A 14,044-nucleotide genomic window follows, 5' to 3' on the forward strand; every position below is an offset into this window, starting at 1 on the left:
CAGCAACAAGAATTGATCAAGTCAGGAAAGCTCAGTGACCTCGAACGTGCACTGGTCATTGGGTGTCACCAGAGAAGCGAATCCATCACGCATTTGAACTCTCTTAGATGTGAGGAAGTCGGCTTTTGATTGTGTGATTGTGAAGTGCAAACGCCAAGAAACAAGCACAGCTAAAGCAAGAGCAAGCGGTCTCATTTACTGATGGAGAGGAACCGTCGAGTATTGGTGTGGGTAGTTGTAAAAATGTCGCGTGAAACCAGCGGAAGCAATAATTCGTGAGTTCCCAAGTGTTATCAGCAGTCGAGCTAGCAGAATCACTCCGGACAGGGAGTTAAAAACAACTGGGTACTGTGGCCAAGCAGCTCCTCTGGGGACACACCTTCCTGTGGCAAGCGCCAAGCGACATTTTAGGCGGTTTAGAGGGCGACGCCAATGGTCAGTGGATGACTGGAAACGAGTGACGTGCAGTGATGTATCTCTCTGTTCCCTGTGGCAATCCATTGGAAAGGTTAGGGTCTGGCGAATGGCTGAAGAACGTTAGTTACCAGCACTGTTGCTGCCAACAGTGAAGTATGGAGGAGGTGGTGTTACGGTGTGGGAATGTTTATCGTGGTTAGGGTGTCATCCTCTTATTGATCTTAAAGAAACTCTACATGGGGACCGATGTGTACACATTTTAGAGCATTGTGTACTACACACAATAGAGGAACAATTCGAAGATGACGATTGATTGTGCCAACAATCCACCCTATCATAAATCAGTTTCTGGGATGGTTTGCGGATCATAAGATTCCAGATATGGGCTGGCCAGCCCATAATACCGCTATGAACCCAATGGAAGACCTTTGGGATGGATTTCGAACGTCGTCAGCGCTCCAGACCCTAGTGTCCAACATTACCACCTTCTCTGATTTCAGCTGATGAGTGGACTGTCACCCCTCCAGAGACGTTTAGACACTTAACTGACAGTCTCCCCATCAGAGCTCAAGCCGTCGTAAAGGCGAAGAGTGGACACACACTGAAACGTCCCCTTTTTGAAGAATTATACAAGACTGTGCTTTAACTGACACACAATATTTTTTAGCGCAACGCAATCTGACTTTCAATAATCCCTACAAAAGAATGGCCCTGTCTAATATTAACCTATACGTTTCACAAATCACTTACCTCGTCGTAAAGGCGAAGAGTGGACACACACCACATTAATGACCACTGACAGCTATCGAAATACTTTTGATCAGATAACGTAAATGGAGATTGTTGCTATACAGTTGAACGGATATCAATGACAGAGCACTGTAACGTTACCTTTACATCTCGGTAAGGGAGATTATTAACTTTTGATGGTCAGTCGTGTAGGGAGTGAGTTGTGGCCGTACGTTGTGGAGGGCCCGGTGCGCCGACAAAAAAATACGACACAGGCCAACAGCCGCGCCGGTTGCAGATGGTAACGCAGAGCACCACAAGTGAAGTGCGGTACATCAATTTCAGCCGGTCGACACGGCTGGTCCGAAGAGAAGCTAAAGCGCTGATGACTCTCGCGGAGTCGTGTAACTGCGCGAAACAAAATTATTAACCCATGAACGCAAATCGATTGCTTAATCGATACCGTTTGTAACATTCGCGAGGTAGTTCAGAAAGCAGCCCATAGCATATTATACGATCAAAATCGAAAGAGTGCTGAAGTCTCTTCTGATGATAATCTGTAATAAATGAAATCCGTAAGTAGGAGAAGCCAAGGGTAATGGCACAACCGTAAATCTCTTATCGGTAAACGAAGAGAAACACAAAAAGCTTCGGAGGGAGTCACTTGTGCTCTACTATGGTACGTGACTACTATGTTGCCCATATTCTCAGGTTGTAACGTTTCACTTTTCCACAAAAACGGAACGCAGCCTCATTACTGAGCAAAAAACGTGAACGGGAATTGTTAATCATTTCCACGCCCAGTAAGAATTCACAAAACCCTCCATTTGTTGTTGTTCTTGTTGTTTATCACTCCCCACAACGACTTCCAACACCTGCGTTCTGTATGGCTCCAAGCAGAAACCTTGTGCCATATACAGGCTGGTCCATTGATAGTGACCGGGCCAAATATCTCACGAAATAAGCGTCTAACGAACAAACTACAAAGAACGAAACTAGTCTAGCTTGAAGGGGGAAACCAGATGGGGCTGTGGTTGGCCCGCTAGATGGCGCTGTCATAGGTCAAACGGATACCAACAGGTTTTTTTTTTTTTTTTTTTTTAAATAGGTACCCCCATTTTTATTACATATTCGTGTAGTACGTAAAGAAATATGAATGTTTTAGATGGACCACTTTTTTCGCTTTGTGATAGATGATGCTGTAATAGTCACAAACATATGGCTCACAATTTTAGACGAACAGTTGGTGACAGGCCGGTTTTTTTAAATTAAAATACAGAACGTAGGGACGTTTGAAGATTTTATTTCGGTTGTTCCAATGTGATACATGTACCTTTGTGAACTCATTTCTGAGAACGCATGCTATTACAGCGTGATTACCTGTAAACACCACATTAATGCAATATATGCTCAAAGTGATGTCCGTCAACCTCAATGCATTTGGCAATACGTGTAACGACATTCCTCTCAACAGCGAGTAGTTCGCCTTCCGTAATGTTCGCACATGCATTGACAATGCGCTGACGCATGTTGTCAGGCGTTGTCGGTGGATCATGATAGCAAATATCCTTCAACTTTCCCCAGAGAAAGAAATCCGGGGACGTCAGATCCGATTGTAAGTAGGCTCTTTAGGTTTTTATTTTGGTAACGCCTCGTAGCGCTCTGCATGAAAATCACTGGCTGTGCTGCGTGCAGTCTGTGGCTGGTTTGCATTGTTGTTGGCTATTGTAGTGTTAGGCAGTTGGCTGTTAACAGCGCGTAGCGTTGCGCAGTTGGAGGTGAGCCGCCAGCAGTGGTGGATGTGGGGAGAGAGACGGCGGAGTTTTGAAATTTGTAAGACTGGGTGTCATGAACTGCTATATATATTATGACTATTAAGGTAAATACATTGTTTGTTCTCTATCAAAATCTTTCATTTGCTAACTATGCCTATCAGTAGTTAGTGTCTTCAGTAGTTTGAATCTTTTATTTAGCTGGCAGTAGTGGCGCTCGCCGCATTGCAGTAGTTCGAGTAACGAAGATTTTTGTGAGGTAAGTGATTTGTGAAAGGTATAGGTTAATGTTAGTCAGGCCCATTCTTTTGTAGGCATTATTAAATGTCAGATTGCGTTGCACTAAAAAATATTGTGTGTCAGTTTAAGCACAGTCTTGTATAATTGTTCAAAGGGGACGTTTCACGGTGAACGTGCGGACCATGGCATGGTGCTTCGACGACCAATGCAGCTGTCATGAGATATGCGATTCAATACCGCATCAACCACACGCGAACTATGTGCCGGACATCCATCATGTTGGAAGTACATCGCTATTCTGTCATACAGTGAAACATCTTGTAGTAGCATCGGTAGAACATTGCGTAGGAAGTCAGCATACATTGCACCATTTAGACTGCCATCGATAAAATGGGGCCCAATTATATTGCTCCCATAATGCCGCACCATACATTAACCCGCCAAGGTAACTGATGTTCCACTTGTCGCAGCCATCGTTGTCTCCGTCGAATGCTTTGAAACACAGGATGTGCAGAAGTGCTGTGTCGTACTCTAGATGAAAATTACGCTGCGTATTGTAACTGAACTGTACAACTTGAAACGGAGAACGCAGAAGTCTTTAGTTAACGCCGTCTGGACTCGATGCTTACTGGGTAACGAACGAGCAAGCGGGTGCGCTAACTGTACCAGAGTGGGCTCTTCCTGCAAGTACATATACCGGTATCTTGCAACTGACGCCAAGGCAAACTTCTGGTTTCGATACATAGGTCAAAAGTTTTCTCCGTTTCCATCTTCTTGTGAAACAGGATAAATCTTTTTGAAACAAGGTATCTGTATTACTTCGGCAACTGTCACACGCTCATGTTCTTAATCTAACTGGTTTTATACATTCGCTTAACCCTAGACATTTCAGTAAATTCGACAGCCATCACTGGAAGCAATTCACACGTCTATAAATACTTTGGTGATAATTCCTACGTTAAAACATGAAATTATGCATAGTATTTACTTAAATTATTTTTCACACTATACGGAACCTTTAATCTGTAATAGAACTACACAAGAAGATGTTTGTAATAAAAACAGTTACGCCAATAGCTACAACGCATTATTGCATTAGTTTGTGCTCCTTCCCACTGTCTGCAGTTGCGTGGATATCACAACATATCGGTTATCATCAGAATAATATTGGTACAAGACAGCTGGAGTAGTACTATGTAGGTATGTTACCTAAAAGATTTGTCTTTGTAATAGGTACTCTTGCGAGTAGTTTGAACCGTTCAGAGAGAGCGTTTTTCTGACGAAAACAGTGTAGTTGTAATGATAGTCATCTACGCAGATGCGTACAGTATAATCAGTATATTACTGTCTAATTACGGAACCTTGAAAATGACTTGTAACCAGTGACAGTGTCGTAATACTGACACACGGATATGAATTTCAACTTTTGTGAATATTTTACCATGAAACTTCTGGGTGGTACTTTCATAATTATCTTATAGTAATTGTGACAGCTACTGAATAGCGGGTATCTGAAGAGGTTCAAATAGGCTGAAACTGGTATTGAATGAAGTAGTGTAATCGAGAAACCGATGGTGTTGGCAACAATAAAAAAATTGTTCAAATGGCTCTGAGCACTATGGGACTTAACATCTGTGGTCATCAGTCCCCTAGAACTTAGAACTACTTAAACCCAACTAACCTAAGGACATCACACACATCCATGCCCGAGGCAGGATTCGAACTTGCGACCGTAGCGGTCACGCAGTTATAGACTGAAGCGCCTAGAACCACACGGCCACACCGGCCGGCTGGCCACAATGCCATTCATACAATGTAGGACAGCTGTGGAGCATAGCTTATGATATATATTCCAGAATAACAATTATCACCTTGAATTTTACTTACTTATTGTTTCAATTTAATCACCACTGCATTCCAAAGCTCGTCTAAAAAAAAAAAACCTAAGAATGGTGTTTTCTGTGTTTCTCAGCCGACAGTGTAAACCTTGCAATTTCATTGATGGCTATTCAAAAGAACACCAGGAAGGATAGGAGATAACGAAAATTTCGTTATCGCGCATATGCATTACAGTAGGAAGAATACACAAATTTGTTAGCTATATGCAGGTATACAGGGTGGGAAACTGAGTGCATAGAGCTACCACTACTCGCAGCGACAATGGGTCTAGCCCAGCTGGGTATCAAGTCGAACTGCGCCTGTAACACGGATGTGGGTGCGTAGTGCCCCGAAAACAGCTCACACCTGCCAGGCTTAGAACATCACGAGTACAGAGTCTGCTCTCCGAATCAACGGTCGTACCAATCACAGGCGATGTTGTGATGTACCCAGCGTTAGCCCACATCATCCCCTCAGATGTTTCCCCTTATAACGATGACGAATAAAAGTCTGATATCCTTGGAGCCTCCACAGCATCCTCTGTGATGCTGAATGCAGAACCGGGACTCATCTGAAAAGACGATGTGATGAAATTCATATGTCCAGTGGTGTAGTCGCCTGTACCTGATGATGTGTCAGGGAAAGCCGCTACTACTGTGGCTCTGATGACAGTCCTTGGAGCTCCATATGCCATCATACAGTGACTGTGGTTACTGGTCATGTTGCAAAGAAGTCCAATTGGTGACTCGAAGTACGTGATGTGACTGTAAGATGCTCCATGGTAGAGCTGACAAAATGCCTGTACTCTAATGTGATGTTTACGTGAAGCAATTAAGGTCCTTCATATCCTGCAAGATGTTGAGTTTGGTCTCCTGACCAACATGAACAGTAATATCGCACAACAATAAACCTCATTCTCTACAGGCCAAAGTCCTGTCACTCTCGTATTTCGAGACATACTCATAGACGCTTCTCCTTCTTACATGCAGGATAAAATGATCTTCGTACAAGCAAACCACATTCAAAATCCATTTCTGAGTGAGAAGCGCTCTGCATGAATATATATATATATAGGGTGTCCCAGCTATCTTGTCCACCCAAAATATCTCTGGAACAATAACAGCTATTGGAAAACGACTTTCACCGGTATCAATGTATGAATGTACATATTTGGAAACATTCTAGAACGAAAGCATATGTGTTTTTAACACAAACTTATGTTTTTTTTTAAATGGACCTCCTATATTTTTTCTTCAGCAATCCATAGCATGACAAAGCACATACACAATGGCGTTGATTGCATCGCAGTATTCCCATTACATCCCGAGATATTGAGACGCGAAGTTGACGCTTGAAACACCCGACATGCGCTGCTAGCGCACGTCCTGAGGCTCAGGCGTGAACTCCATGCTGCCCGTAATCGTGTTGTGATTGACATGCGTAATCACACCTCCATAGTTATCAAGAGGGACACTTACTTGTCCATCACATGAAGACGTGACAAGAAGTACTAATACGTCTCACACTTTTTGCATGTCACAAGCAAACAATTGCTTACGACTTTCATTCATCTGACGTAATATTGGTAAGTTAAATGTTTAGCGTTATGCGCTTCCCATACAAAACAAATGTTATACAATATTTTTTTTTATTTACTTTACTTTCATTGCAATATGTCTAGTAAACGAACTTTAAAGGAGATAAATGCAAGTAACGAATAATTTGTACAGCCACTGTACCAAATTTTCCTGTGCTGTACGTAGTAGGCTACTATGAGTATATTATAGCTGTCAAGAAAGGCATTTAACGAATGATTTCGCCCTATTGTCTTGTGCTTTTGATTAGGTGAGTGTGTACTCCACTAGTCCATTCGAAAGTCCCGCCCGCAGTTTGGAAGAGAAATGGCCGCCGTATCGTCCGGTTGGCCACTCTCTCCCTATACAGGCTCTCTAGGGAGCAGAGGGTGATTCACCGACAGCGACCATGCGGAGGTGCAAATAGCTGTAGTGCTGCTCGGGCAGACGTGGCGCGGCGTGCCTTTAGCGCTGGGATTTCACCCGGAACAAGTCCCGCCCATTCACCCCCCTCCACGCCTATCCATAGTGTAAGGCCCTCCCCTAAACAGCCGCCAGTTCCGCTAACTGGAAGCTACAACAAAGTTGTTATCGTCGCAGTCCAACACGTGTTATACTGTGATGAAATTCAGTAACGATAAGAAATTTAAGCTTTTCTGGATAGTAATGTAATATGAATCTGCATTATTAAAGAAATAAAAATATTTATTGAGAATTGAAAGCATCGCCAGCAATAGAAAACAAAAAATAACGTGATGTTATTTAAGGGGAATAAGGAGAAATTTTCATTAACTAATTCACTTACTATAATACGTCAATTTGAGGGAAACAGCAGGGCAAACATACAATGCGAAAACAATGGTCTTGAATCTGTCATGTCGGCAGTAAAGCCACGGATGCACTCGAATAACTCTGTTGTCTAAAATCACCGTTATATAGAAATGGCCCTCATAGTAGCTCACGAAAATTAAAGAATATGAAAATGTCAAAGTAGAAATGCCTAATGAAAGCAGTAAGATATTTGCATGTATGACATGGCTCTGAGCACTATGGGACTCAACTGCTGTGGTCATCAGTCCCCTAGAACTTAGAACTACTTAAACCTAACTAACCTAAGGACATCACACACATCCATGCCCGAGGCAGGATTCGAACCTGCGACCGTAGTAGTCGCACGGTTCCGGACTCCGCGCCTAGAACCGCGAGACCACCATGTATGACACATTTTGTTAGTATTTACATGGGTAATGGGTGAATTTTAACTTGTAAATTCTTCCAATACCATACCTGCGCATTATGAACGAGGTTACAAAGAATTGTAGCTGTTTCTGTGTGATTAGTGACCTATATGCTGCTGCAAACGTCTCAGGAAAATAACGTGTAGTTATTCTTTGTCCTGTCTGTTTTTAACCAAAATATTTATTAACTTCGTAAATGTCATTCAAACCATTTAAAAAAAATAATAATGTGATGTTTATGTTTGTCGCAGAGCAGTTATGGAGGAAATATATGCTGCGGTGTTTCATGGCTGTAAAACGTCCTTCATGCTGTGCTAGTTGTTCTTTCACCCCCAAAATTTTTCAGCAAAACTATTCAGTGAATACCACGCGAAATACGCTTGGATCGATCTAGCAACAACAAAGTATAGTGAACATTGGCGCTTGTTTCAGATATACTTTCTGAGTTCTGAAACTTAAGTGTCAAGTTTACTGTGGTTCCTCTTTCTCCAAGCAAATTATTCTTTGAGGGTAGGTTTTTCCTGTTTTAGCTTTGGGTGCTTTTCCTCACATAGGAGTATGTTTCTTCTTAGGCTATTCATCTGGATACCGAGTTCTCGTATTTAAAGAATTCAGTGCTACATTGTTTTCTGTTATGTTTGCTGTGGAAGTACCTGGCACAGCTGAGGCCAATTGTGCACGTTTTTTGTAACGTGTCTTTTAACTATCTGGCAAAATTTAAGACCTAGCAAGATATTACTTTAACATTCACACCAAGTGCAGCCGAACGCGGTAAACCACGTGAGTCAACTGAAACGATGCCCAGGCGCCGAACAAAGACCGGGAAACCCGGGGGTGAGTGGGCGGGACTTGTTCCGGGTGAAATCCTACCGCTAACGATTCCTCGTGGCGCGTGGCTGTGCAGTGGGGAGCGGCTGGCGACTCACCGACGGCGCCCATGCGCAGGTAGAAGGACCCGTAGTGGTGCTGCGGCAGGTGCGTCGCCTGCTGGCGCAGCGGCGTGGCGGAGCGCCCGCGGCCCTGGCTGCCGGCCGCCGTGCTCAGCTCGGTGTCCGTGTGCTGGCGCGTGTCGCCGCTCTCCTCCGACCCCGAGTCCACAGACACCGAGCTCTGCGTCTGCGTCCGCTCTGCCGGGCACACCCACACACCGGTCTCAGCAAAAAGAGAAACAACCACCAAGTTAACGTCTGAAAACATACTGGCGAGCCAAAATTTATCAGCGCCGCTCACTGTGACACTATATGCTTGTGGTGGTGTTGCACCACAGGACGTGATAATGAAAGTACAGGCGCACAAAATGTGTTACCAGTTGTTTCTTTCACAATTTACGACGCACATTAGAAATCCCGCTGGAATAACGAAAAGTGTGAGGTGATCCACACGAGTTCCAAAAGAAATCCGTTGGAATTCGATTACTCGATAAATAGTACAATTCTCAAGGCTGTCAATTCAACTAACAAGGGAACCTCCCCATCGCACCCCCTTCAGATTTAGTTATAAGTTGGCACAGTGGGTAGGCCTTGAAAAATTGAAAACAGATCAATTGAGAAAACAGGAAGAAGTTGTGTGGAACTGTAAAAAAAATAAGCAAAATATACAAACTGAGTAGTTCATGGGAAGATATGCAACATCAAGGACCCTGAGAACGCAGTAGCGCCGTGGTCTCGTGGTAGCGTGAGCAGCTGCGGAACAAAAGGTCCTTGGTTCGAATCTTCCATCGAGTGAGAAATTTAATTTTTTATTTTCAGTTGATGTGACAAACTCTTATGTTTTCATCACTTTTTTGGGAGTGATTATCACATCCACAAGAAAACCTAAATCGGGCAAGGCAGAAGAATCTTTTTACCCATTCGCCAAGTGTACAAGTTAGGTGGGTCGACAACATATTCCTGTCATGTGACGCACATGCCGTCACCAGTGTCGTATAGAATATATCAGATGTGTTTTCCTGTGGAGGAATCGGTTGACCTATGACCTTGCGATCAAATGCTATCGGTTCCCATTGGAGAGGCACGTCCTTTCGTCTACTAATCGCACGGTTTTGCGATGTGGTCGCAAAACACAGACACTAAACTTATTACAGTGAACAGAGACGTCAATGAGCGAACGGACAGATAATAACTATGCAAAAATAAAGAAACTTATTACAGTGAACAGAGACGTCAATGAGCGAACGGACAGATAATAACTATGCAAAAATAAAGAAAATAAAATTTTCACTCGAGGGAAGACTTGAACCAAGGACCTCTCGTTCTGTAGCTGCTCACGCTACCACGGGACCACGGCGTTCCCGAGCTATCACTATCTATGATGTGGCTATTTGACCCGTGGACTACTCAGTTAGTATATTTTTCTTATTTCTTCACAGTTCCACACAACTTCTTCCTGTTTTCTCGATTGATCTGTGTTTAGTTTATCAAGGCCTATCCACTGTGCCAACTTAAAACTAAATCTGAGGGGGGTGCGATGGGGAGGTTCCCTTGTAAGTACCTGGGTGGTAAAATTACGAACAACTTCAGTTGGAAAGACCGCATAGATCATATTCTCGGGAAGGCGAGCCAAAGGTTGCGTTTCATTGGCAAGACACTTAGAAGATGCAACAAGTCCACTAAAGAGACAGCTTACACTACACTCGTTCGTCCTCTGTTACAATATTGCTGCGCGGTGTGGTATCCTTACCAGGTGGGATTGCCGGAGGACATCGAAAGGGTGCAAAAAAGGGCAGCTCGTTTTGTACTGTCACGCAATAGGGGACAGAGTGTGGCAGATATGATACGCGAGTTGGGATGGAAGTCATTAAAGCAAAGACGTTTTTCGTCGCGGCGAGATCAATTTACGAAATTTCAGTCACCAACTTTCTCTTCCTAATGCGAAAATATTTTGTTGAGCCCAACCTAGGAATGATCATCAAAATAAAATAAGAGAAATCAGAGCTCGAACAGAAAGGTTTAGGTGTTCGTTTAAAAAAAAAAAAAAATAAAAATAAAAAAAAAAATAAAAAAAAAAAATGGTTCACATGTCACATGGCTCTGAGCACTATCGGACTTAACATCAATGATCATCAGTCCCATAGAACTTAGAACTACTTAAACCAACCTGAGGACATCACACAACACCCAGTCATCACGAGGCAGAGAAAATCCCTGACCCCATTCGTTTTTCCCGCGCGCTGTTCGGGAGTGGAATGGTAGACAGATAGTATGACTGTGGTTCGATGAACCCTCTGCCATGCACTTAAATGTGAATTGCAGAGTAGTGATGTAGATGCAGATGTAGATCTGTACAACAGAGCCTGGAAAAACAAATGAGTTATGAAATGACGTGTAATTCACGATACTGCCGCTAGGAGACTAGTAAGCAGCAATGGCTGACAATGGGAGACTGACGACACAGCAACGATCGGCAATTGTGTTGCTTTCTCATGAAACGAAAAGCCTTGTTCTGACTCAGAGGCGTTCTCGACAACAGTTTAACACACTACGGGTCTCTTCCAAGAAGACCATCCACAGGTTGTATGATAAACTTGCACTGGAAGGAACAGTATTGGAAGCGAAGCGACCTCGGCCTGAGCCTGTTTGTTCGCCGGAGAATATTGAAGCGGTACGAGTTGCTGTACAGAGAAGTCCCAGGAAATCGTGTAGAAAGGCAGCAGTGCAACTGGGAATGTCCAGACGCTCCGTTCAACGCATTCTTAAAAGTGACTTCCATATGTACCCATACAAGACGACCTGTGCACAGAAGCTCACTGAAGAACACAAGCAGCAGAGACTACTGTTTGCTCAGTGGGAGGAGGATAGGGAAGAAACTCACAACAACGTTTGGTTTTCAGACGAGGCGCACTTTCATTTAGACGGTGTGGTTAACAAACAAAATGTACGCTTTTGGCCCACTGAAACCCAACAAGTGTTTCATGAACGACAATATTACGCTCTGAGGATTACAGCGTAGACAGCAATTTCCAGTCACGGACTTATTGGACCCATTTTCTTTGAAGAAACTGTGAACAGCGAGCGTTATTAAGGCATGCTTCGCAATAGTTTCATTCCACAGCTTCTTGCTACTGCCTTGCCCTTCAACACGCAGTGGTTCATGCAAGATGGAGCAAGGCCACATACTGCAAACACTATGTTGGAGTTTTTACACGAGCATTTCGACACGCGGATCATTTCACTCAGGTTTCCAGGTCGCTTCAATGACGGACAAAATTGGCCCCCCAATAGTCCAGACCTCAATCCATGTGACTTTTTTCTTTGGGGGTACCTAAAGGAAAAAATTTTCCCGAAACGTCCACGTCATTTAATGGAGCTCAGAAGACTTATTCTTCAAGCTTGCAGTGAAATTACGGAAGACATTTGCCGTAGGGTAATCACTAATTTCAGTGTTCGTTTGAAGGATGTTACGAAACGAAATGGTGGACATATTGAGCATGTGCTGAGTTAGAACAAATCTCCAAGGACGGCTCTTCATTGTAGTATATGTTCCTTTCAGATTGTATTGATAATAAAGTTTATATTCAAAAACAAAATGGTAACACATTTCGTGCTCCACCCTGTATGTAAACCCAGCAGAGATGAGTGGGGAACATTCTAGTAACCATAGGGCCGCATATGAGGAATTATGCTGACAAAAGCTGCTGACAGTACAATAATGGTGCAGTCTGAAGTGTTCCAGAGCAAACCATTCCACGTACATTGTCGGTCGACCACTTGTGTTCCCACGCTGACCCAGTGACATCTCCAATTACAGCTGAAGTACCCTTGGAACCATCAAGACTGGACCGTGGATTGATGACAACGTGTCGCCTGGTAAAATGAACCGCGTTTCTTGTTGTCATATCGATGGTCGTGGCTCCTGAGTCAGAAATCGAAGACACTGTGTCAGCTGTGGACTATGTGAAAAGTATTGAAAACCAGCTGCATCCTTTCTTGGTTGATGTTTTCTCTGATGGCAATGGTATATTCCAGCAGGATAACTGTCCTCGTCACAAGGTTTGAGTCGCATGACGATGATAACGTTGTCACTAAGTTCACCTGTTCGGAATCTGATGGAAGACATCCAGGACGCTATGAGGAGCTAACGCCACGCCCACAACCTACTGCCCCATAATTTACGGGACTTGTGTGATTACTCAGTACACATCTGGTGTCATATACCTCTGGAACCCTATCAAAGGCTTATTGAATCAATGCTGTGTTTAATCACTGGTGTATTCCGTTCCTGAGAAGGACCAACCGGCTGTTAAGCCGGCGGTCATAACGATTTGGCTTATCAGTGCAGTTTCAATGAAGTACACTACTGGCCAATAAAATTGCTACACCACGAAGATGACGTGCTACAGACGCGAAATTTAACGGACAGGAAGAAGATGCTGTGATATGCAAATGATTAGCTTTTCAGAGCATTCACACGAGGCTGGCGCCGGTGGCGACACCTATAACGCGGTGACATCAGGAAAGTTTCCAACCGATTTCTCATACACAGACAGCAGTTGACCGGCGTTGCCTAGTGAAACGCTGTTGTGATGCCTCGTGTAAGGAGGAGAAATTCGTACCGTCACGTTTCCGACTTTGATCAAGGTCGGCTTGTAGCCTATAGCGATTGCGGTTTATAGTGTCGCGACATTGCTGCTCGCGTTGGTCGAGATCCAATGACTGTTGGCACAATATGGAATCGTTGGTTTCAGGAGGGTAACACGGAACGCCGTGCTGGATCCCAACGGCCTCATATCACTAGTAGTCGAGATGACAGGCATCTTATCCGCATGGCTGTAACGGATCGTGTAGCCATGTCTCGATCCCTGAGTCAACAGATGGGGACGTTTGCAAGACAACAACCATCTGCACGAACATGGACTATCAGCTCGGAGACCATGGCTGCGTTCACCCTTGACGCTGCATCACAGACAGGAGCGCCTGCGATGGTGTACTCAACGACTTACATGGGCACACGAACGGCAAAACGTCATTTTTTGGGATGAATCCATGTTCTGTTTGCAGCATCACGATGGTCGCATCCGTGTTTGGCGACATCGCGGTGAACGCACATTGGAAGCGTGTATTCGTCATCGCCATACTGGCGTATCACCCGGCGTGATGGTATGGGGTGCCATTAGTTACACGTCTCTGTCACCTCTTGTTCGCATTGACGGCACTTTCAACAGTGGACGTTACATTTAAGATGTGTTACGACCCGTGGC

General features: G+C 44.0%; 1 protein-coding gene across 1 annotated transcript in view; it reads right to left on the minus strand.

The window, feature by feature from the left end:
- The window catches only part of LOC124789239 (proton channel OtopLc-like), a 259,793-nt gene that overhangs the window by 110,139 nt on the left and 135,610 nt on the right, over nucleotides 1–14,044 (minus strand). The window contains exon 6 of the mRNA XM_047256534.1: nucleotides 8,775–8,975. Coding sequence (XP_047112490.1) covers nucleotides 8,775–8,975 — 201 coding nt within the window. The remainder of the gene's footprint in view (nucleotides 1–8,774; nucleotides 8,976–14,044) is intronic.

The sequence above is a fragment of the Schistocerca piceifrons genome, chromosome 3 (assembly GCF_021461385.2).
Source record: "Schistocerca piceifrons isolate TAMUIC-IGC-003096 chromosome 3, iqSchPice1.1, whole genome shotgun sequence".
NCBI lineage: Eukaryota > Metazoa > Arthropoda > Insecta > Orthoptera > Acrididae > Schistocerca > Schistocerca piceifrons.